General features: G+C 45.7%; 2 protein-coding genes across 8 annotated transcripts in view; one reads left to right on the top strand and one right to left on the bottom strand.

Annotated features, from left to right (window-relative positions):
- The first annotated feature begins 693 nt into the window (after positions 1-693).
- On the top strand, positions 694-10,933 carry LOC8052123. Its single transcript, XM_002435725.4, has 5 exons — positions 694-1,322; positions 8,472-8,569; positions 8,626-8,738; positions 10,590-10,765; positions 10,847-10,933. The coding sequence occupies exons 1-5, from the start codon at positions 868-870 to the stop codon at positions 10,866-10,868; spliced, it is 864 nt and encodes a 287-aa protein (XP_002435770.3). The 5' UTR covers positions 694-867; the 3' UTR covers positions 10,869-10,933.
- Positions 10,934-11,096: 163 nt separating this feature from the next.
- LOC8052124 (cleavage and polyadenylation specificity factor subunit 6) overlaps positions 11,097-23,909 on the bottom strand; it is a 31,342-nt gene continuing 18,529 nt past the window's right edge. For 2 of the 7 annotated variants that reach the window (XM_042286476.1, XM_042286481.1), the window contains 6 exons: positions 21,021-21,044; positions 20,743-20,778; positions 18,166-18,293; positions 17,019-17,166; positions 14,262-14,493; positions 11,097-11,231 (listed from right to left, as the gene is read on the bottom strand). In XM_042286476.1, the coding sequence (XP_042142410.1) occupies positions 14,304-14,493; positions 17,019-17,166; positions 18,166-18,293; positions 20,743-20,778; positions 21,021-21,044 (526 nt within the window). In that variant the 3' untranslated portion in view covers positions 11,097-11,231; positions 14,262-14,303. The remainder of the gene's footprint in view (positions 11,232-14,261; positions 14,494-17,018; positions 17,167-18,165; positions 18,294-20,742; positions 20,779-21,020; positions 21,045-23,909) is intronic. The other 5 variants (XM_029973591.3, XM_042286479.1, XM_042286477.1 and 2 more) reach the window with 5 other exon arrangements.

The raw sequence follows: 23,909 nt of genomic DNA, 5'->3' as shown, positions 1-23,909 counted from the left end.
GATATATGAATCCTTTTGAGGGGAATTTCCCGCTACCTTTGCCGCTACCGTTGGGCGTACGTTTAGCCTTTGTAATGTTACACGAGACAGGGTATAGACAATTGCAAGCATGGTGCCACGACTGGTGCCCCATGAATGCAAGCTCGTGCAGCTTGCGCGTGAACATATAGATTTGGCAAGGTTGAAATTGCGCGGTCTTGTCCGCACGAGCAGGTCGGCGCCGGCTGGCGCGGTACGATACTCATCCAGATCAAAATGGGCAGGGGTGGGGTGCCTCAATGTCCTTCTGTTTAGGGTGATGCCACCCTTTGTAGTACCACATGCCGACAGCACGCGCTCACGGGAAAAATACAAAGAAATCGACGAAAACAAAATGTCGCCATAGCACAGTCAGCGCCACAAGCGCGTGCAGGGACACGCTCTTTCACGCGCTTCTGAACAAAAAATAAAAGTAAAGGTGTGTGACAAAATGGCGAGATGCCACCACCCTATGCAAAGCGCACATGAAGGCACCCTAGGCAGGGGTAATAACCAAATAAAAAAATGCAAAGAATAAAAAAAAAAATCTTTTTTTTTTTTTTTTGAAGAGCTGAAAGGAAAATCTGCTTTACTGAAATGACCCATTTCTGTACCCGTGTGCACTATCACTCGCTCACAAAAAAAAAAAAAAAAAAGGGGGGGGGGGGGCGCGAAGGGCGGCGCAGGTTATCAATGCGATAACTGCGAAGTACACCCAACATGACGAGGCCATTTTCTGCTCAGAAGAGAACGAAGACCGCGACCGTGGTGGGTGTTCGAAATTAAGCTCCGTGGCACGCGCCCTGCCCGCTGTCTGCCGTCGACGAGCGAGACAAGAACACGCAGACGATGACGTCCGGATGTTCGACCCCATCGAATACCGACCGTCAGAACATCAAGCTGAAGAGCTACGCGGACCTGCTGGGACAGTGCAGACTGTCCTGTAGCAGCAGCGGGGGAGGAAGCAGCAGCAGCAGCAGCAGCAGTAGTAGCAGCAGCGGCGACGACAGTAGTTCGCAGGATTCAGATTCGGAGACGCTGGATGTCGTCGGTAGAGAGGGGGATCCCCAGCAGGCGAGCCTGGTCAGCACCACGACCCTAGGGAGTGGGGACGGTGTCGACGACGCGGTGTCGGCTGGCCGGTCGGAGGGCAACAACTATTCGTCTTCGGAGGCCGACGATTCCGAGAATGAGACCAGGACGGCCCACGTCACCAGGTCCGCCGTGATGGTTCCGCAGGTGACGCTGGCCAACAAGGGGGAGTTCTTGTCCAATATGGAGGTGCAGATCAGTCCGCAAGGGAGGTAAGCGGCTACGGAGCGGGGGTTGGGAGCTAAGGGCGACTAGGGCCATACATCGCCATTCACGGCGCATGCTCAGAACGAGCCCTCAGCTCTAAGAACTGTGCGTAAATGCTGAGCGCGTGCTGCGATGTTGAACTTCCAGTTCTTTTGCAATGTGCATTCCACATCATCAAGATTGCCGGTCTTATCAACCTACAAATGCGAGCTCGTTCTGAGCATGCGCTCTAAACAGCGCCCTTAACTATGGCGTCCAGCGAACACCCCCCATAAGCACGTTGCAGAGTGGTGTGGAAGCTCGCACTCAGAAGCAATGGACCGCGGTGTAAGACCGTGGCTGAGTCAGACACCTGCAAATCTACGTGTAGTACAAAGTTCCGCCCTAACGACTTCATATTGACCTTTTTCGGAGGTGTGTCGCTGCTGCGCTCTGTATGTTTTTTTCAAGTACAAATACACGGTGCGTGTATTTGTACTTTATTTTGTTGCCCCCCAGTCTCAAGTTTTCTTAGTGTTTCGTTTTTTTTTCCCTTTTTTCCTATTTGTTGTTTATCACATCGAACATTTCGTGTCGTCCAGTGTGGAAAGCGTGTCATGTGACTTCCTGATCGGGTGTGGTGATTTCTGATACGCGGAGCACCACGCCAGTGAGCGCTTCCATCATATGCCGCCCAACTTGTATCCGCTGCCGCGACATCGATTTCGTGAACTATAGTCAGCGACAGGTCAAGAACGAAGTGGAAGCTCCTCCCACCTCAGAAGTAACCCCGGAAAAGGCCAACTGCGCGGCTTTTTCTAACGGCTGTCAATGGCGAGCAACTTTGCCCTTTGTGGTATGGTGCGGTGCGGTGAGGGACGGAGGCGGAGCCACCGTAATGAGGTCATAAGGCGTAAACGTGTGGGCCAGGTGGTATTTTTGTAATGAGCTGCCGCAGACTGTCGCCGCGCGAACGGGTGGGCCGGATCTACACCGTAAAAGAATGTTTGTAATATAGCAAAAAACATCCGAAAATTTTAGGTCAAAATAAGGAAGCGGTTCTGTTGGATACGGACAAGCTTATCGGTTAAAACAACAGGGTTAACGTTATTCGTCAAGAACCGAAGTTTTTGGTAAATAAAGTCTAAAGATACTTGTATTATCGGTAAAAAAAAAATTTTATTACACTAAAAAGCGTCGTTTTTCCTTAAACAAACGCTCTACCATAGAAAACAAAGCTTCCGTTTTTCCCACACCCCAAACATTTTGCGTGAATAAACGGGTTAAAAAGAGTCAGATGACTGTAAAAATACAGGACTTTAGATATTCCTGCAAGAATGATTATCATTAAATGAATAAGCGAAGTCACAGCTAAGAGAAATTATTTTATGAAGGAAGGTTTCTTTTCGAATGAAATCCGAACAACGGAGCGCGTGGCCGTAGCGATAGCGGCTTCGCGGCGTTTGCGCAGCATTCACGGTGATGCGCACGTGGTCGCCTCCTTCCGCTCCCGTTCTTCTTCCTCCAAGCAAACTGCACGCGGCCGACCCATCGTGAGTCCAAAGGGCAACTGATGAACGCGGACGCCGGGGAAAAAGGGTTGGGGGAAAGACGGCACGGAACACAATGGGCGACTCTCCTCGTCGTACGCGAGGGTGACGGTGAACTGGCTCGAGTTGGGTAGGGAGCCTTCATGTGAGCTTTGCTAGAGTAATGCCACCCTTTGTAATGCCACTCGCCGACAAACCAGCAGCCATTTTGGTTCTCGGCCATAACCCTCCCGGAAACAAGCACCTTATCTCACAAGTTCGGAGCAGCGTTGTGGAACCCACGGAGGGAGGATTAGCATTTTCTCCTTCGGATGGGAGGACCGATGGACACAAAGGCCACTTTCCGGCGCACGGGGAAACAATGAGAGAAACAAAATGGCGGTGGAAGAGGGTGTGGGAAAGGGAAACAGACAGTTGGCATCACACTATGCGAAGCGCACATGAAGGCACCATAGGCTCGAGTGCTCATAGATGGCGGTAGCTGTCTGGAGTTTTGTGTCGACACGCCGCTTGTGCGTGTCGACACACGCACAACGCACGCAGAAGAACCGAGCCCCTGAAAGCAGCCTTTGTATACATCCGAGGGGGAACGTAATCCCCGAAAGTCGTATTTGTTTTCAGTTGGAGGGGGAAAAACTCTAATCTCCCTCTCGTGGCTTCCACAATGCTAAGTCAAAGTAGAAAGATAAGGCAATTATGTACAGTGTTAGCGGAGAGAGCTCCACGACGGACACCTAGCGCCACCGGTGGAGGGAGAGGAGCATCGCGGGGAGAGCCAACACCACCTAGAGGAGAAGGCCAGCACACGCCTCCGGTGACGTCACGGCAGCAGGCTGACGAGCGCCGCGCTATAGAGCTGAGCTGAAGGCTTCGCGCGTAGCTTTTACGTCGTAGAAACGCGGGTTTCCGCTCTATTTATTTTTTATGAGCTAACGTGAGAACTGTGAACGCCGAGTGATTTAAAGAACCAATTTTAGAACGCAGGAAAATTCTTATAACCTACAATTATTGTAGTGAAATACAAGAAAGTGATATCTTGAGACAGATGTGTTATTTTTTAAGCGATAAACTGCGTGGTGTAATTATCTCTGAACGACATGGGACTTGTGTAATAAAAAAGAATCCCTATGAAATGACAATAATCGAAGTTGTAGGACCAGATAAAACGAACTGAAGTAACAATTGGATAAATGATGCAGAGGCATTCATTTCATTTAATTTCATTCACCTCAAAGGCCTCCAAAGACGCATTACATCAGGGGGAATTAAAAAAAATAAAAGACAAAATAGTAACTGAACATAAAAGAGACACCAACAAAAAGAAAATGTCACACACACACACACACAAAACCGCTTATTAGCATGTTATTGTTATGATGCAGTTTTACAAATCAAAGTTCAGTTACACAAATTTATGTGGAAGATTTATGCTAGCTTTTAAAGCGGAGACACTAGTTTCGAATGAATAATCAGTACATACAAATCTGTCTGCTTTGTTCTGAAGATTCGAGCCTCTAGATTATAGGTAACTTAGGTGTGGATTCCAAATTATGCTCGCATATTCTAATGGTGGGAGGATAAATGTTTTGTATGCGAGTAGTTTTGGCTTGAATAAGAGCTAGATCCCTACTAAAAATCTCATTTGTATGAGAAACTTCTGTGTCCAATAAACACGTATGAATCATACAAGATGTATAAGAACATATAAGAGCCCTATAAGAAGTAGATTAGAATAATATAAGAAATTTGTAAGAAGTTTCTTATATATCTTATATAGTTCTTATATGGTTATCATATATCTTGCATGATTCATGTGTTTATTGAACACAAGAATTTTCTCGTACAAATGGCTTTTTCACAAATTAAGTGTTTTAATGCGCTATTTGTTATTTGCTCAATCCATGATAATGAGTCTGTGAAATAAGCGCCCAAATACTTGTACGACAGTGAGTCTTCTAGTGGTTTGGAAAGTAACGAGTACTGGGTTAGTGTTTTAGTGGAGGACTTAATTATGGACAATTCTTTGCATTTTAATGTGTTAATGTTCATCTGCCATAGGGAACACCATGATGATATTGTATCTAAATCGTCTTGTGATTAATATAGGTGTATTAATTTTCCGGTAAATAACTCACGCATTAGCAAACAGTCTAAATGTCGATTTAATTGATAATGGTAGGTCATTGATATATATTAGAAACAAAGAGGCCCGAGTACACTACCCTTAGGGACATCTGATGCAACAGCAACGGGACCCAAATTGCCAGACAAGTATAAAAGTAATAACATTCTAAAATTGTGATGTGCTGGCTTGAAAAATGTATTGCATAGTTTGAAAAATGTATTGCACATATTTTGAAAAATGTATTCCACATATTTTGGCAAACTTTTCTTAGACCTGTGATCAACCTGCATAGGTTCAGCAATTCAAAGCACTCTGCCTGTTCAAATATAGTACTTGTTTTGCAGCAAGCAACCTATCTGGTTACATCATCAAAAAACACCTGTGACCTATTTCTTGGCAATGTCATAATGTGAAAACTTTATATTTGCAAAAAAAAAAGTGCCGCAATACTCGTGCGTTGCCCCATATGCAGATGTACTTCGACAGTCCTACCGAGTCTGTGAAACGACACAGTTAGGGCAGCTAAAAACAAGTTTTGTACACAAACAGAAGTGGGCACGGGAGCTTCATATTCAAAGTTGCTTGCATTTACAATGCAGAAGAGTCATAAAGAAGAAATTGGTCACCTTTGAACACTGCGAAACGAGCCTCCTGGTATCCATAAGTTCTGAAAATATCCGTCTTCAAAAACATTTATACACATGCATCTTAGATGCTGTAGATTATGTGACACCGAGACACACAATATCTGTGCAGCATGTTGGCATTTACGTTGTAGCACCACAAGATACCCAACAGACTGCTACAAGGACACCGATTATCTGCACACGCACACACACACAGATCGATCGACTTCAGAAAGCAGTTGCCTTTGCATGAGGATGAAGCGCAAGCATGTTGCTGGCCGGACAGAAACTAATTTGTTTAGCCTTGACCTCTTAGTGTATCTTGCAACAAAGGTTTCTCAGTTGAAAGTTTTCACTGCAGTCCAACACATGCTTCAGCTCGAACTCACGATGGGTTCATCATCACAGGCGTCAGAAATACTCTTCCTTGGTCCGAGTTCGCTTCTTGACATCCGTGACGGTTGGCAGCGAGTGTCTTTGATCGAGTTTCAGCTTTTCATTTCTTCTGTTTGGCATTCTTGGCATTAATGCAAACATTCATTTCGCTACAGCATTTACACCAGCTCTGTCTTCCTGTGCAAGCAAACTGTAGCCAACTTGTTTCGTGCTGTCGATGCGGCCTTGCATTTTTCGCCCCTTAGGTTTTTCAAGGTGGTGTAGACTGCACAGCTGGCCACATAGCCCAAGGCCGGGAGGCTGTGCCTTATTTTTTTTACAGCCCAGGGCCACATTGCAGGTATACCACGTTGCAGGTAGGGCGTCAAGTATCCGCTCGCTTGGGAAGACCTTTCTAGTTTCCATTGCTAGCTGTAGTGACTGTTGACATTGTGCTCCACAGCAGTATTCTGTTTTCCTCTTCGCAAATGTGCCTTGTAGACACGTGATATTAGAAGCAAGCCAGTTGCCTATACATTCCGAAGTACTCTTCTAAGGTGTCAGTTTTCAGCTTGTCCCATGGAGGCCGTACAGTAGCCAGAGTTCGTCAAAGCAGTATCCGGGATGTGTGACCGCTTCTGCAGGAAATAGAACGAAAAAGGAGGAAATCATATTAATCTAAAGAAAGGTAATGGAATCAAAAATGGTTAAAAAAAAACAACAACAACAAGAAGAAAGAATGCTCTTCTTTAAGCTGAAGTGGTTCCGTATTTGACAGAAAACACTGGCAGTGTTTCGATCTGGTATTTTGGATCACAAAAATCAAAATTATTCTTGAATTTGATGTGCCAAATGCGCTATAATAGTAATAATAATAATAACAATGCCTATTGCACGAGCACATAGAACTAAACAGAGAAAATAATAATAATTAATAGAGCTTCCTGGTGTGTGGTGGGATTCTTTGGGGAGCCTGAAGCGGCTCTAGCAAAATCGTGAGTGGATAAGTAAACTGATCAATGAACCATATTCCGGCTTGCGTGCACTCCAAACTACAGCTCAGAGACCCGCTGAAATATAGGTCTTACTAGTTAGCTGTAGCGGATCATTTTTGCGCTCTGATGAGGATACGCGGAAACGACACAATGTACTTCTGTTGTTTTTTTTTTTTTAATTGATGTGCTGGTTGCAACCGCGATAACCTATCACTTGCGTAGCTTGCGAAAACATTCCAACCTGAACTCATAAATCAAGTCATTTTTATTTAATTCTGCACCTGCAAGTAGCGCCATCATTTGAATATGTTGCTTCCAGGCCACAACCAAATCACTCCCAAGAATGCATTCAGCGAAAAGTAAAAAAAAAAAAAAAACGAAACCACGATGATAAAAATTAAAAAGTTCTCACCCTGCCATGCCGTCAAGGAGCGAGATCTTCCCATCGATTCGCTGTATAGTCCACGCTTCCGTAGTCATCCTTGCAGAAACTCAAATATGGACACTTTCACATCCAGTTTTCCGTCAAAGTGCAGTACACTGTAGTCAAAGCGCGGATAAACAACATCTGTACCGAATGACACCACCGACAACCGAAAGGCAGCTTTCATGTCCACACACGAGGCCGCGACAGCACATTCCAAAATGTGCTCGATCTCACTCGAGAGTTGAACCTCTGACCCTCGGCGTCCAAAAACCTACTCGCTTCTAGAGTTGTTCTAGTTGATTCCTCCAGCCTTATTGTCACGTGACCCAACCCCCAGGAGTAAGTAAAAAAAGCCGTCGAAGAAAGGAACGCGACAAACGACCGTTGAAGGAGAAAAAGGAAGAAAAAAAAAAAAAAACGCAACGCCGTGGCGTTTTTTTTTTTTTTTCGCGCCCCGTCAAGCGTAGAGGGAAAGGAAAAGTAAAAGAGAACGTGCATTGCAAAGAAGCCAACTGTCAAGGGGAGCCTTGCGGAGAAGCGCACTACCAGTTCAGCCTACTCATGCCGACGCTCCTTGAAGGGAGAGAGGGAAGCGCTCCGGCTTTCCATCTAGGTGGTGTTGGGAGAGCTCGCGCACGTCATGTCGTCACGATGAATTGTAACCCATTTTAATTCGCATTGTATCGTTGAGTTTCAATTATTATCGCTTATTCTTGAGCTTATCCACGACTAACAGAAAGGCAAGACCGCCCTCGCGCGTTGGCCGCGACGTTCTTACCCTGTAACTTACTGCAGCCCTTAACGGGATTCGAGCCCACGAACCCTTCGGTTGCGAGCCAGACAAGCTGCTGACTAGGTCACCGTGTCTGTTGCACTTGGTGCTCACTGCCAGGAAGAGCATACGAGAAGCGAATGAGAAGGCGATGTGAACAGGGCCATGGGAAGAACGCTGTCGCGTTCTTCCCATGCGAGATCAGTTTAGCCGCTCATGGCAGACCCCACGACGAAAATGAGCGCCGTGACAATGCGCCTTTTCACGAAGTAGAGTGACTCGAGCAAACGTCTGGCTTCTTGCAGGTTGATGCAACCCGTGCCGACAGTGAGGTTTGCAAACCTCCTCGACGACCTGCAGTACGCCGTCTGGATCAGCTTCGTTCAAGAGTGCGGTCAAATCGGTTCGTGAGTGTTTTGCGTGCCGGAGCTCGCGTTAATTTCGCCCGAATTCTCGCAGCCGGCAACTACATGCATCCCGATGCACCCCTGCCCGGGTCGCACTGGAACCAGAGGCTGGTTTCGTTCTCGCGCCTCAAGCTCTTCACCTTCGACGGCTTCAACAGGACGCCCGTGGGTCAATACTGTTTTAACCGCACGCTTCCCTTCGGAGGGATTACTGGACAAATCCTACCGTTATATCCCGAGATTTCCCACCTAAAATCGAAAGAAAATCAGATGAAAGTAAGCAGCAGACTAACTTTTAATGAGCAATAATAAATTAAAAAAAAAAAAAGCGGACGATCAAAAATGCTTTTTAGATTTTGTGATCTGCGAAACTTGTGGTCGCACGACGGGGCAATGAACCACGGACGATTGTCCTTCCCAGTCAGAAATGTTCGCGTATCTCCTGCCGTGGCTAAGTAACACCATTTCTGTCGAGTTTAACACTGGCCAAGACCCTGCAATTACTTCATATGAACCACCTTTAAATGTTGGGGGGGGGGGGGGAATATGGGTGGGGCATCCTCGGGATATTACGGTAGATACTTAAGTTTTGATATATATTCTAACATTTCTGGTCGCTCATAAGAATCAGAATGTCATTCATTGGAGTTCCATCACAAACAGTACATCTGTGGAGGCTGCACCAACATTAGAAGTTTGAAGCACATGAAATATGTAGGTAATTTCCGAGACACTCGAGGTGCCCATTTGGCAGTATTCTTACGGAAGTGGTTTCAAAAGCTGATCTAGGCGCAGACAACGGCAAAATATTTTTTCGTGATACTTCCATAGTTATGTAGATTAGTTTTCTATAGTTATAAAACTAAAATTACACAGTAAAACCTTGTTGTAACAAAATGGGATATAACGAACTAATGGATATAACAAAGCAATCATAATTCCCCTTGCTTGCTAAGAGTGGAAAGAAATGGACAATGGTTATAACGAAATAATTACGATCGCTCCTTCAACTTCGTTATAACGAGGTTTTACTGTAATTCATATGCTGAACGAAGGGCTTTGCACGAGAACTGGTTGTCATATCTGCATTTGAAACTTTCCATTTTAATAGAATAAGTAACCTTTAAAGGTGCACTTAAACATTTTCTGCAATAGTCTATTTAAGGGGCCCCAACATATTCTATGGGCTCTAAGCATCCTAAGAAACCAAACCTAACATTAATGCGTGGCCGATTTCTCCAATTAAACTGGTATTACAGCTTACCTCTGAACTATTGCAAACACAAGGCACCGTCGGACCAGGAGCAGAAAAGCCCTTCTCGTCCGACGGAGCCCTCTGGTGTTGCTGACAGTTCCGAGGTAATTAGTCTTGTATACATATTTGAATGCGAAAGCATTAACGGTCCCATGGAGCAAGCTGACATCATCAGTCTGAAGCGCGAAAACGGCACCTAGTGTCAGCGATCCCAATAGGAGCTAAGTAAAGCCGACAGATTTCGCCCTCAGTCCCATTGGCTGGCACACGTCGATTGGCCGCTGCGCTCGTCAGTCTCCACGACCGCTCACCCCATGGCGCCGAGTGTCCATCAGCACTCCGTTAACACGGAGCGTCCAAGGTCACCAAGGGAGCACGCTCGCTGACTGGTGCCGAAAAGTGTGCGGCAGACGAAAAACTGAGCGGACAAGCGGCTTGCATGCTTCTGCATTCACAACTCGTAAGAAGCGCTTGGGTGTGCCCCGAGCTTTTTAATATATCAGCCATTCATGAATATAATGCTTGGTTTGTTAGGATACTTAGAGCCCACATATTGAATTGTGACCATAGACTCATAGAAAGTAGTTTAGTGCACCTAAGTGTGCACATATAGCATCTTAGTTCGCAAATGTTAGCAACACTCCACGAGGAGCCTCATTTCTATGTTTCTTGAGGTGACGGGTACAGATGGATCGGCTCTCCAGAGACCTACCTTATGTAGATAGTCTTACGAACCACACAACTGCATTTCTATTTTCTAGGTCTCTCTGGTCTGTAACAAGAGATACTTCCTCCAGATCAACTTCGGCATCGTGAATGAAGCAGGCCACATTTGGGCAAGCACCGTCATCCGCCAGGGAATCGTTGGAACGTGGTTTGTGGCAGTCAACTACAACAAGGCGTCGACATCCATGTCTTTGTCAAGCAAAAAGCCCAGGTACAGCCTGGTTCCCCGCGTTTTCTTGCTCGACCATCGTATATTTCGACTAATGCTGTTCTGTTCCATTTCTGCTTTCAGCAAGCGGCCGAAGCTTGAATGAATGATGCCGGTGGAGTTTCGTGTATTATACTGTGAATAAAGCTATTGCGTCCAATTCTCAGACACAGACACGCTGGGTAACATTTGTCCGTCTTCTTATGCAAGGCCGACTTGACAAGAAGAACTGGTCAGTCACTGACGCAAAGGAACTAGATTGCCGCTATGTTACGCAGCCTTGGGAGTATGAAGTCCAACTCCTTGGGAGTATGAAGTCCAACTAAATCTCAGCTTGAACACAGACATTTTTGTTTTAATGACACGATGGGTACATTTCCAGCCTCGGTTCCCAAACACACACTGATTGGTACACGGCTTGAGAAGGATATCAAAATAGTGCAGCCGTCATGCTCCTTCCACTGCTGACCTGCAAGAAGAAAAGTGAGTTTCGTACAAATAAGTGTATATTCAATTACCCTCCAAAGAATGGTTTCAGAAACTCGTTTTTATAATACAAAATCTATCTAAAAAAAAAAAAAAAAAAAATGTTTTTGGCATGCTAACAGTTTTTCAAGTTAGCAGGGGGCAAATTTTTATATGGACTGCTTCGTGCTCGTTTAGCTAAGGCCGAGCTAGACAGTGGCGTCCCTTACGGCGTTTGCTTTTGATTTCGAAAAAAATTAGTTTCTCTATTGTGTGGGGGCCACCCTTCAGTGCACTGCCGAACCACCCTTAACAACCGTTCCGACCACCATGGTTGACACTGTGTGCCAATGTACTCCTATGAAACATCCGTGGTGCGCCCACTGAAATTCCTTTGGCTTAAGATAAGTAGACGCTTGCTCATGAAAATTAGTTTTTTGAGAGGACGAAGCGTTCTGCCAATTGTAAAATACGGTGGAAGCGCCCACCACTAACATTTCCCAAACTATAGGTTAAGTGCCTGATTTGACCGACCAAGTGCCCATGTCCAGATCAACCCAATTTTCGATGAAAGTGGGGTGAGTGCTCCCCTGGTATTTTACAAAGTCCCTGCAGTCAGTGGGCCTCAAGGCTTGTAGCTCTAACTAGTTCAGAGATTCCTCCAATTCAGCTCTGGAGCCAAGAGGCCAACACAATGAGATTAAGGTGTCTTGCTAGGAGTTAAAGCATTGTAGGAGGGGTAAGGTCGCAGTGACCCCACTATGCTGCGATGGCAGAAAGAAACTATCCCCATTGTGAAGGCACTAAGGGGGGAATGGCCTGGGAAGGTCAACTTTTGAACCAATCCCTCAAGCTGATTCAAACTTTCAGGGTGAATTGAACCCCATGAGAATTGATGACATCTACAGTTTCAGCCTTGTAGGCCAATTCAACATATTACGCTTAAAAAGCTCCAGAAAAAAGTTACTTCAGTAGGAAATGTATTTAAAAAATAATTGCAATCCACAAAATGTTTGGTTTAATTTGAAGTAAAATACCCATAGTGCCAGTTAAGGTAAAAATTAATTGTAGAAAATGCTATTCTAAAGAAAAGCAATAACACCCAAAAAGAACAAAAAATTTTAACAAATTTATCTGTTTTAAAATATTATTTTCAGATTATGAGTACCTTAACTTGTTCCTCGGGAAATTTCACTCCAGAAGACCACCGAATGAAATTTTCACACTTTCAAAATGTCAAATGATACACTTCCTCATACCACATTTCCTGCCAAAAAGTGAAACTGAGAAAAATTTATTTGAAGTTTCAACTTTAGGTTTCTTTCTTGTCTATAAGCCCTAGGTAGGCAAAATTCACCTGGAGCACTGTTAGCCTATGCTCCAGGTGAATTTTGTGTGCTTGGGACTCGTACGTAGAAAACCGAAAAACCGGAACTTGAAACTTCAGATGCATGTTTCTCAATTTCACTTTTCTGCAGGAAACGATGTACGAAGAAATGTAATATCATTTGATGTTTGGAAAGTGTATAGACTTCATTCAGGTGTGTCCTGAGCTGAAGCGCAGCTCTTGAGGAGGAGGGGAGGGTACAAAGGGCAGCGTATGCTCCTCCTCCATACCCCCCCCTCGTCCTCCTCCATCTGCCCCTCCTCCCAGTTTCCCTGCTAAATTTAGCTGAAAAACTGACACCACGCGAGCTCAACACTAATTCAGTTTCCCTGCTAAATTTAGCGGGGTATTAGACTGCCAATACAGTTGCCGACCGATTTTTAAGACTCAGAGGGGACCCCGAAATTGTCCAAATAATTAAGCGGTCCGAAAAATTTAATTTAGCCAAAATATCAAATTTCCGTGCATATTCCACTGCGTATTGGCCACTTCCCACTTGTTGGATGTCCATGTTAGGTTCTCGTGCAACTTCCACTTTATATTGTTAATTTTTCACTTGTTCGTTGATCTGTTTGATCACGGTGTTGCGCTTTTCCGGCGCATTCGTTGACACTAACAGTGAAGTTGAAGTTGGCGCCATTTGGCACTACGGTGAAAGCTCGTAATTCAAACTTACCCAGAGACAATGTTTAGTCCACCAAGCTCGCTTCAATACGAAGCCTAGGGGCAAAAAAGCTTTGCGCTCAAAGAACACAAGACCGGCAAACGGCCGCTCTTCTCGCGGTCGCACTCGAAAAACACGGACCACGAGAACTGGAAGAACCATATAAGATTGGGCAGACGGCGGCCATGTTGGCTATAGCAGAGCAGGAAAACCTGACTATAGCCTCAACCCAGCTTGTTTATTGCATAGGACGTGCTGTCGAGGCTACTGGGCAAAATCAAAACAACCAAAATGGCGGCGACTAAGCTTGCGGCGCCATCGCAGCGGCTGTTTTGTGTCTGTAAACTGAGGAAATCACGCAAATTATGTCAGAAAAATCTAGCAATAAGCTTTATGGCGTCCGAAATTTCGGTCAATGTTATACATCAACTCTTATGGGGTGAGTGACGTTTCGCCGAAACCTCCGAATTATTGGCGTCCGAAAAATTGGTCGACGACTGTATTTAAGTTAGGACGAGGCATTGACCAAGCACTTGAATGGTGTTGGGTATCCCCGGTGCGCAGCAGACTCCTTGAATCAGGAGTTTGACTTGCGTGCGGCGTCGAAGAAATGAGCAAGCTCCCACGAGCAGTCCGTCGTCGGTACGACTGGTAATTGTGCCCGCTCTGCACCGAGCGCCAAAATGGCGGCCCCCCCAACACAGTCGTCGAATGTGGAGCCGACACTCCGAGCCTAGTTTTTCTAGACCCTTTTCAAAAGTGCGCACTCTCTAGCGGCTGCAGCCCCAATTACCCACCGTCGTTTAGGCGTGCACTACAAGCGTGCGTTAGAACACGAGGGCCTCGTCGGTGTTCGACGAGGACTTGAATCCAGTCGCACGCTATGTGCCCGAGCAATGGCGGCCACCAGTGGTGCTCATTGGACTTTTGAAAGGAATCTATAGCACTCTCCTCCAGAAAGACTCAAAAGTGGGATCACTCACGTTCCAGCCACGAGTCTCGAATGCTCTTGCCGCCGCCCGCGCTCAGTGGCGGCTGCGGTGCTCCCTCTCCTTGTCCCGGTAGCGGTCCTCGTGGTAGCGGTCCCTCTCTCGGCTGCGGTCCCGGTAGTCGCGCTCTCTGCTGCGCGACCGGTCCCGGCGGCTGGACTTCTCTCGGCGCGACGACCGTTCTCGGGACCTGTCCCGCTCCCTCGAGCGAGGTCGATCCTTGCTCCTGCGCGGAGCAGCCACACGTGCACAGTGTAGTCAGTCATTCGGAATGCACCGAGGCTGGCCTGCTGTAGCTCGTTTTGGCCCAAGACCGGATGCAGCCAGCTAATGGGACCGATCAAGCAGCGTCGAAAGCGCGAGTCGCTGGACCTTTTTTGTCTACGATTGGTTCAGCGATGACAGAACACGCATATTAAACAAACACCATGATGGTGCCCTTTTGATGCTGTCCCATGCCACGGGCTTAAGGGGGGACATGGGCCCAAGTTCTAAAATTTTTGACAAAAATTCATTTTTCAATTTTGAAGTTTTCGGTTTTAGAAACCAATTATACACCCTTACACTAAATTTCATAACCCTGCACCAAATAGTTCTGTTGATATAAAATATTTTCAACACATTGTGAGGCACTAACAAAGTAAAGGACTTCAATGTTTGAATGTATTTTTCTCTGTTCCGCTTTTTGATGCAAATTTCATACGAAGGAATCTTTTGTTCGAAGGTAAAAGTATTTTGATACCACAATCAAGATGTTTCTTAACTGAAATTTACTGGGGAATTGGGCTATCTACTTTATTTTGTTCTAAGTTAAAGTCCTCATTGAGAAAAAAACATGTTTTAAAAAATTGACATAGGACAGATATGCATCTCATATATTGAGGTAATCACTCTTCCTGAAATATTTACATTGGAGTTATAGAAACTAGATAGCCCGAAGTCCCACATCCCCCACTTTATATTCAAGCAGTTAAAATGATGCGTAATAGCTTCATTTGCATATCATAGATTTCTTAATGAAGAGTGACTTATCTTCTTATGCAGGTATGTAAAGTTGTCCTAGAGAGCTGAAAGTTTGCACAGTACACCTGCATCTGAAGTGAAATCTCCCTTGCAAATTTTATTTTGATCACTTCAGTAGTTAAAAAGTTCAATATCTAGCCAGTCGTAGCCAATGTTACTAGAACAACTCAGTTGGGAAACTGCCATAGAGCCTGCTCTGAAAAAGTAGCACCAAACCGTGCTCAAGAACCGAACTAAATGCGATTGCAATGCTGCCATTTCTCCTGCAGCAGCCACTTGGGAAACTGCATGGCTGCTTGTATTGGTTCGGGAGTATCGCATTCGATAGCATCCGCTGTGGCTGTTTTTATTTTGACTTTAATTGGTCATTTTGGTGCCAAAACTTGTACGGTGGAAGGGGTTTCAGGGATGCCGACCCCCACCTCCCAAGCGGACACGCCACGAATTACCACCAATGTTAGGACGCGTCCAGGTCGGGACGCGCTACCTGGAAGCATCGGTGAGACATGGTTTTACAAAAACAATATTAATATGTGCCACAAAACCTTGTAAAGATTTTAGAAAACATCACACGCCAGTTTTTTTCATACTAATCTCCAATAAACGTTTTTAGAAAAAAAACTGTCTTCCGTTTGTTTTTACGCAAAAAGACACTCTTTCTAAACGCTCAAAATGACCACAGTAACAAAAAAATTGAGCTGCCATCTTGGCGCCATCGAGCCTTGTAGTTTTGGTACTCTGACTCTAGTTCAGATTGAGTTGTGTAAGGGCCGGTGGCGCTATCTCGCAGCAGCTATATAAATCAACTTTCATGTGTTCACTCGTCACTGAAGGGCGGCGCTGCTATCGTATTTAGTTTGGGCTCGGAGGACGTGAGCGGTCCAGGTTGCAAGGGCGAGATTCCCAACTCAGTATTTTAGTAACTTTGGTCGTAGCTAAGACAGTGCGCTGGCTAAGAAGCCAGCTTGGGAAATGCTTTCCAGTGTAACCCCCAAAAACGTGATCTGGATGACTATCGTACCAGCTTGCTCTCGTGTAATTACCAGCGCACGATGCACATTAGTGACTCCAGGTTGGAAGCTGTACTGCTTTGGGCAAATTCCTAATCTGCAGCGAGAGACAAGCTGCTTTACATCGAAAGCTGACCAGTTCATGCTGTCTAAACATTGAGCAGCTCACTTTTGTGAGAACGCACAAAACCTCATGCGAAAAGTTGCTAGCAAAGTTTCGTTAGGCGTTCGGGGACACATTGGTATTGGCTTTGCAAAATTTACATATCAATGGGAAACACTGGAAGACAAGAATGTCTAAAGTGTTTCGTGCCAATACTTTCTCAAACACCTAGAAATTTCCAACTTCGAGGCATTTATCGTAGAGTTTCAAGCTATGTTTCTTCAGACACTGATGCAACCTAAATTTAAAGTTTTTCAAAATACAGACATTAAAAGACAGAGTGGCCCTTCACTCTTTCTCTCTTTGCCCCCCCCCCCCCCCCCCCTTTTTTTAGGGCACAAATGGAAAACGGGAGATGCGAGAGATTGCACTAGACATGCCAAATTGCATGCCATGTTTCCACAGCGAAGCAAACAAACCAAGAGCTAGGGCAGCCCACCCAGCGACAACTTACAAGTAACAACTGCGACCGCTGTTGACAGAAACACAAGAGAAACAAAAACAAGATCATTCCAAAGAACAGAAAAGACGTCCTACAGTAAAGATGCCACTCACCTCGAACTGTAGGATTTTGACTCAATCCCGTGCAAGGTGTCCTGCAGTGAACTGATCAGAATCTTGCAGCGGTCGTCGTTAGCAACTTTGGACTGCTTGATGAGTGAGATGGCCGTCACCAGCGTCTCGATGGCACTGGCAAACTCGCCTGAGGGAGCGGGAGGAACGCAAGACACCGGTCAGTCTACCGATGGAGATCGCTTCTACAAAGCAGTCTGTCCTTTGCGGCATTAATGTACGATTTCTTTTCTTGCTGGTTCACACATGCAGCACAGCATCGGTACAGCTGACAGCACTGACTCAGCACCAAGTTAGCACTGCATCGAGTGTGTAAACAGGAAAAAGGCCGCATTACACGCAGCAAACAGCTGATACAAAGTTGATGTACTGCAAAGTCAGAAAGTCAGCGCTAAGCGAATTGGGGAAAAATAAGGAGTGTGGCAACCTTCGGTCTGTTATCAAAGTAAGTTTAAAAAAATGCCAGCTTTAGATTTTGTGACCTGCGAAACCTGTAATCGCAGAGAGGGGCCATGCACTAAAGACGGCTGTCCTTTCCAGTCAGCGATGTCAGCATATCTCCCGCCGAGACTAAGAACACCATTTCTGCTGAGGTTGCCACTGGTCTGGGCCCTGCTATTACTAATGTGGGCTATCTTTCGGTGTTTCTAAAGAAATAGCAAATCGTGCCAAAAATAGGGGTGGGTTATTTTTCAGGGGTGGAACACCTCTTGGGAAATTATGGTAACACATAGGAAAACGGGAATGATGCTTAAAAAACAAGAAGAAATAAAGTGATATTCCCAACCAAGTTATAGGCAGGTGAGTGGAGAGTCACATGAAGCAAGCAGTCATTTTTAAGTCTCAACTTCCTAGTCAATTCACTTTGTTTGAGCACTGCACTTTGGATTCCTCAAACATTAGCTTGTTCTAGGTGCTCAAGATACGCATCTCGCTCGAGACGATCGCCACGTACAAGACTGCACTCTTTACGCGCCTCCCCGCACACCTGAGGCAGGTGCAGGCTGAGTTACCATTCTGCTAGCCGTTTCCAAGTTTCCGTAAAACAAAACAAAACCAGCTTGGCAACCGGTATTTCGGACCAACCGTGGCAGCGTGCCGTGGCAGCGTGCCGAGGCACCTCGCTCACCTGCGCTGGCGTCTGCCACTGCCCGAGCGATGGCGCTGCTCGACACGGTGCGGTTCCGCGACATGATCTCCTCAAACTCTGCCTCGTTGATCGGAGGGTTTAGGGAATCTTGCCTGTAACCCCGGGACCCAAAGAAACAAGCAAAATGAGCCGGCACCCCGCAACAAGATCGTCACAAACTCGAGAAAGGCCAACACCCTTTCAAGACTCGAGCATACGCAGAGGCACAAAATGGAAGCCACGGACCAAGTCGTCTCGAGGGTCCGCCTTTTCTCGCCATAAAGTACCGAAGGCGGGCGTCCACCCAAAAATGCGACAGAACCCCGGAAAACTGGGGTATAGCTTCTCATTAGGTCCAAGAGCAAAAATGATGAAGGGACACTACTAGGGTGGGCTTCACTGCTTTTCGCCAAGGTTCTTGAAGAGCAGTTGAAGAGGAGCAGCAGCTCGGTTGGCTAGGTGGGCTCGGAAGTCTGGGATGGAAGCTCGATACGTCCTTTGCTAAGTCACTAAATATTTTAAAAGTGGCGGGTGGGCGATTACTGTGACATGGGTGCACGCTCGGTATTTTATGATGGGAAGACTTCACAGTGGTTTGGGCACCATCCGTAAAGGACTTCTAGATTGTCCACATTCGAGGACAACACTACGCGACAATGCAGTCAGAGATATGAGAGTGCGCAGCCTCGCCCACTTTGAGCACCAAATAAGTTTGCGCGTGCTCTCCTTGTCTCCACGGAAATGCCACGGAAAGTGGCTCCAAGCTAGGGCTAGAGCCCGCAAAGATAACGGCCTGTCTGGGCCTTGTCGTGTTTCCAATGGCAGCGCCCTCGATGATGGGCAACGAGGGTCTCGGCGGTAAGAATACGCGTTTTCACAACGGCTTTGCAGTGCCCCATGGGAATTGCAATCTGACGCAGGAGAGACGCCATCTTTAGGACCCCAAGCTGTCTCTGCATGGCTTCGAAATTAAACTAATGTATATTGCTTTTGCATGCTGATCCCCATACTTAACTTGGTGGCAAACCCCATGCAAAATTGCCAGACACCAGTTAATACTGGAGTCTGCAGGGTGCTTTAACGGCCCCACCGGCTCCTTTGGTTTTACGCAGTGTCGGTACCTGATACCGCTACTGAGAGTCTTGGGACATGTCTTCAAACATAGCTCTTGAATGACAATGACGAAGACAAGAATCGGATCTTCAAATTGTGTTCGGTGCAATTCTAGCTTACCCATGCCACAGTAGCATGTTTACCTATGACAGCTAACCGCAAGTTAGGCCACAAGCACTGCATGTGAACAAACATTTCCCCTAAAAACTTTCGAGCAGGTTGGGTATTAGAAGTGTTGCGACACCCAGGTCTCCGACAAAGATCGGGGCTAAGAAGCATGACAGCATCACCCATGTTCAAGCAACATTAAGTGTCGGGTGTCGGGGAGGGGAGGGACGCTTGAAACAACATGTCTGCTGCACCGGCAACCGCGGGACAGGCCACCAATTTATGATGTGGTCCATTTTCGACAATTGCTTAATGGTCCTCCCTTATTAAAAGTTTTTCCCAAAAATCTCATGCATTTCATGTTGAAAAGTAGCCTTCCGTCAAAATAAAACACAAAAGATAGAGCAATACAAATAATACAAAAAAGACAACAAAACGACAAAGCAAAACCAAGCACCCAATGCAAAAGGACAGTGCGATGTGCCAAACAGCCATGCCAGCGGTCAAGGGTGTTAGTAAGGCAGCAGGAATGTTAGTATGGAAAACAGCAGCAGCATATATACTTGGTGGGAGGATAGACTTGCTTCTTCAAGTCGTGCGGCTCCCTATTATGTCTGGAAGAGCGTGTAATTCCAATCAGCAGTCTCCCAGGTTGTAAACGACACTTCTGCCCCCTCCCTCAAAAGTTCTGGCAGAGTTAGAGCTATCGCGGGACACCACTAGCGCCCAAAACCGGAACCAAGCGAGCGGGAACGTAACATTCAAACCGACTGTTATCCTGCTCTAAACACTACTCCCAGTTTGACTGCATCCATTCAAGTACCACAGTAAGCTAGGTTCTGTGACGAAAGCCTTCAACTATATACAACTGTGGTCCAAGTTCAATCAAAGCATAATTAGTACTCCATAACGCAAAAAAGTATAGTTTACTCGTCGGTCATACAGGGACCCACTTTTCTTGCAACAGATGCCCAGAAAAGATGCGTCAACACTAACACGCGGAAATCTCGAGTTTTAAAGAAGGATATTGGCTAGTGCTAACATCCAGAACTCTCGGAGTTTAGCAAGACGGCTCGGCTGACGCAAACGGCGAGCGGCAATTAAAACCGTCAAAAGCTTACAGGCAGGACAACAACGCTAGTTTCAGCAAGAAATCTCTAACTTCCAGAACTCTCGGAGTTTAGCAAGATGGCTCGGCTGACGCAAACAGCGAGCGGCAATTAAAACCGTCAAAAGCTTACAGGCAGGACAACACCGCTAGTTTCAGCAAGAAATCTCTAACTTGCAAGGCAGGAGCGGGACAGGAGTCGATACACACAAAGACGCATTAGGTTCTACGTTAAAAGGGCAAAATACCTGGAAGACATAGACGTGGTTCCGGGTAACATATTCCTGTTAGGGAGGGTGGGCCCCCAAAAGAAAAGAGAACGAAAGGGTGCAGGAGTTCTATTAGAGATTAGAAACACAAAAACAAGGCTAAAAAATAAACAAAGATGCATGCACCAATTCCAATAATCACAAAAAAGATAAAAAAAAAAAAAGCAGGCCAAACTAAAGCAGCTTCAAAACTTGCAAACGACAAACCCCTCGTTAATTAATTAAAAAATAATGCGAGGAAGGAAGGTGCTACTTGCCTCGGATCGATCGAATAGGGCAGGCTAGAGGCGGGAACCAAAGGAAAGAACAAAGAAAAAAAACAAAAACAAAACAGAACTCGAGGTTTGAGAAGGTACTCGAAAATAAAGCAAGATAGGCAGGGTCAGACCCTTTTGGTGATGCCCTAACAAGAATTTGAATGCCTACAAATTAGGTGCTATGGAGAGGTACACAAATGCAACGCCCAACTAGACAGAATTTTGACATGTGAATGCACATTTCTACGTTGTTTGCGTACAAATGTGAAAATATCTTGAGCAATATATAATCTTGTTTTCACCACATCCTTTTTAAATTTGCACATGGAAACCATAGAAGCTTATACTGCAAATGCAGTCAACCAATGGAGGCGAGGAACCATTAACACTAGAGGGACATAGGAAGAAAACCAAAAGGGTCAGACACCAGAAACAAAAATACAGAAAAATAAGAAGCAAGATAAAGCAGCAAAAAAGTTTGCATACGTTTTTATACCTCTGCCAAGTACCATTCATCAGGATGAATACCACCCATACATTTACGAGCTCCATTTTTTATATTTTTTTGCCAGTCACGGCCTTTTTTATATCTGCACACCTGCTCGAACACCTATACGGCATAGCCTCAGATTTCAAACATGTTACATAATAGTGGCCTTAGCAGTCTTTGGGCACCTTTAGAGGCAAACTGACAAACAAAACACACTAAGGGCACAAAATCTAATTGAGAACTCGAAGCTTACTTCTGAAAAGTAGACAAAATATATCTGGAACATGCAAATGTCATTCAAACTGGGTGCTTATCTATTACAATATAAGCCACATGGTATATGACTTTAATTGCGCATTACAGTGGTGCCCAGTAGTTAATTAAGAAAACTAATTACTGAAAAACAATCACTATATGCCACTGCTGCATAGGGTGCCAGTTGACTGTGTGGGGATTCCTGTGGCCTCCCTTCCCCGATGGCTGCGATAACGGCATGGGTCTAAACGCTCGACCTCGTTCGCCTTGAGCTCTGATCTGTTTGTGAAGCGGAGGGCCCCCTGTCTAGGAGGGCCCTCCTCTCACTCGCTCCCGGGGGGGACCTCTTTCCCTTCCCCCGCTGGGATGCGGATTGCTGCTGATAGACAGGTGAGGAGGTTTTGCCTCTGTTTTCATGCTTTTGGGAGAGGGACTTGTTTTGTGACAGCAAAAGAGATAGGACGTGTATCGGCGACTTCTCCGATGCTTCCCTGATCTTGGCGGTCCGGAACACCGTGCCTGGCAGGTAAGGACCTTTTCTTACCATGCCGGCTGGGAGGAATTTTAAATGGGGACATACTAGTTCGTATAAAAGAGTTTTAATAAATGCTCTTGGACTCCGCTCCTACTCTGGTATCTGTGTCTTCTCTTCCTCTATATTTGAGAGAGCCAGACCAGGCAATCGATTATTATCACCAACAGAGGCATCTATCGAACCGACCTGCGATAATATAGCCCTAAACGTTGTCTATATTGTCGTGTAGATGTGAGGACCACACTACCAGGTTTGACGTCTCCATTGAGATAGTGGCCACCGTTGAGATAACCCTTTGGTTACTCCTCAGTACCTCTATTGGTAGCTAGCAATCCCACAACAGTCCCTAACTAAACTGAGATTCCGCCAAAATTTGCTAAGGCTCACAGCATCTAGCCCAAACATTACCACACTGCTGTCAAATGTGACACAATCATATTTTGTAAATTTTGTTCCAAATATAAATGTGTGGCATGAGCAGAACTAAAAACCACAATTGTTGGTTGTCTATGAATTGCGATAGCATTCGTCATGTTCGCATCCTTTTGTTACGAAGCCATGGACGACGTCAAAAACGGCGTCTAGGACAACGTTGAGGACAATGTTAAGAATGTCTAGGGTGATCTCTAGGACGACGTCAAAGACGACACCTAGAACAACCTGTGGGACGATGTCAAGGTCGTCAAGTTCTTCGAAGAGGGTGCGAATGTGAAGCAGTGCGTACTGCTGCTCTGCATACACGCGGCGCATTGGGGTGTAAGCACAGTGAGCTAAAATGGTCAACTGTGCATGCCTACTGCGCTAGGAGACCAGAAAGGTCCACAAAATCATGGAGGGGAGGGGGGGGGATATAGAGTGCTATTGCATTCAAATAAAAGATCAGGTTGAAATCTGGGAAATTAACCCAGCAAACTAACAAGGGGCATGAAGAAAGGACAGGAGGTTACTTTAGGCTAATAGCTCGAGTGTGCTCGGAACTAAGACTAGTGATCTTAAATGACAATGCCACATTTGGCAACAAAAAGCAGACTAACCAGTTGCACAAACATTTAGATGGTGCCCAGTTCTGAAACACCAGTAAAGTCTTGGATGGGTAGACACAACATGCAAATGCTCATTCTTTTATTGCAGTTGTGACAGCCAATGATAACGAAATATAGTCAATTTAGGAGATCAATCGTTATCTCCAAGAACGGAAAAAGAATCCATGGGAAATTTCAGTCGCCAAACTACGGGACAATAGTGGTCAATTTCAAAACCTGTCAGTGGGAGCAGGCACGTCGTAATCAGGAAACTCAACATTCAGAAGTATGCCCCTTCTAAAGAATGCTGCAATTATGCTAAAAAAACTAGCAAAAACAACAGCTCGGAGGGATCGAAGGTTCCTTTCGATGAAGCTTGCGGCCATTACCACGAAAAAGATGCCAACACTTTCAAGATTCTCACTTTTGCTCAAGGGGGACCTTACGTGACAAAGGCCATACGACACACCCCAGCGTAGGACATAGAATTAACTTCGACCATTCAAGATCTTTCGACATGCAACCGAAATCTCAGTCACTCGGCAAAGAGCGTCCGACACATCGTGGGCACCTTGGCTGGGATTCGA

Source organism: Ixodes scapularis, unplaced genomic scaffold (genome assembly GCF_016920785.2).
Source record: "Ixodes scapularis isolate PalLabHiFi unplaced genomic scaffold, ASM1692078v2 PGA_scaffold7__128_contigs__length_106722199, whole genome shotgun sequence".
In the NCBI taxonomy this organism is placed as follows: domain Eukaryota; kingdom Metazoa; phylum Arthropoda; class Arachnida; order Ixodida; family Ixodidae; genus Ixodes; species Ixodes scapularis.
Note: the sequence above shows the minus strand (reverse complement) of the source record. Positions and strands in the feature narration are given on the sequence as shown.

Coding starts and splice junctions, on each gene's coding strand:
- LOC8052123 (XM_002435725.4), top strand. CDS start 868: ATGACGTCCGGATGTTCGACCCCATCGAATACCGACCGTCAGAACATC. Junction 1,323..8,471: donor CAGATCAGTCCGCAAGGGAG/GTAAGCGGCTAC, acceptor GGCTTCTTGCAG/GTTGATGCAACCCGTGCCGA. Junction 10,766..10,846: donor TTGTCAAGCAAAAAGCCCAG/GTACAGCCTGGT, acceptor TTCTGCTTTCAG/CAAGCGGCCGAAGCTTGAAT.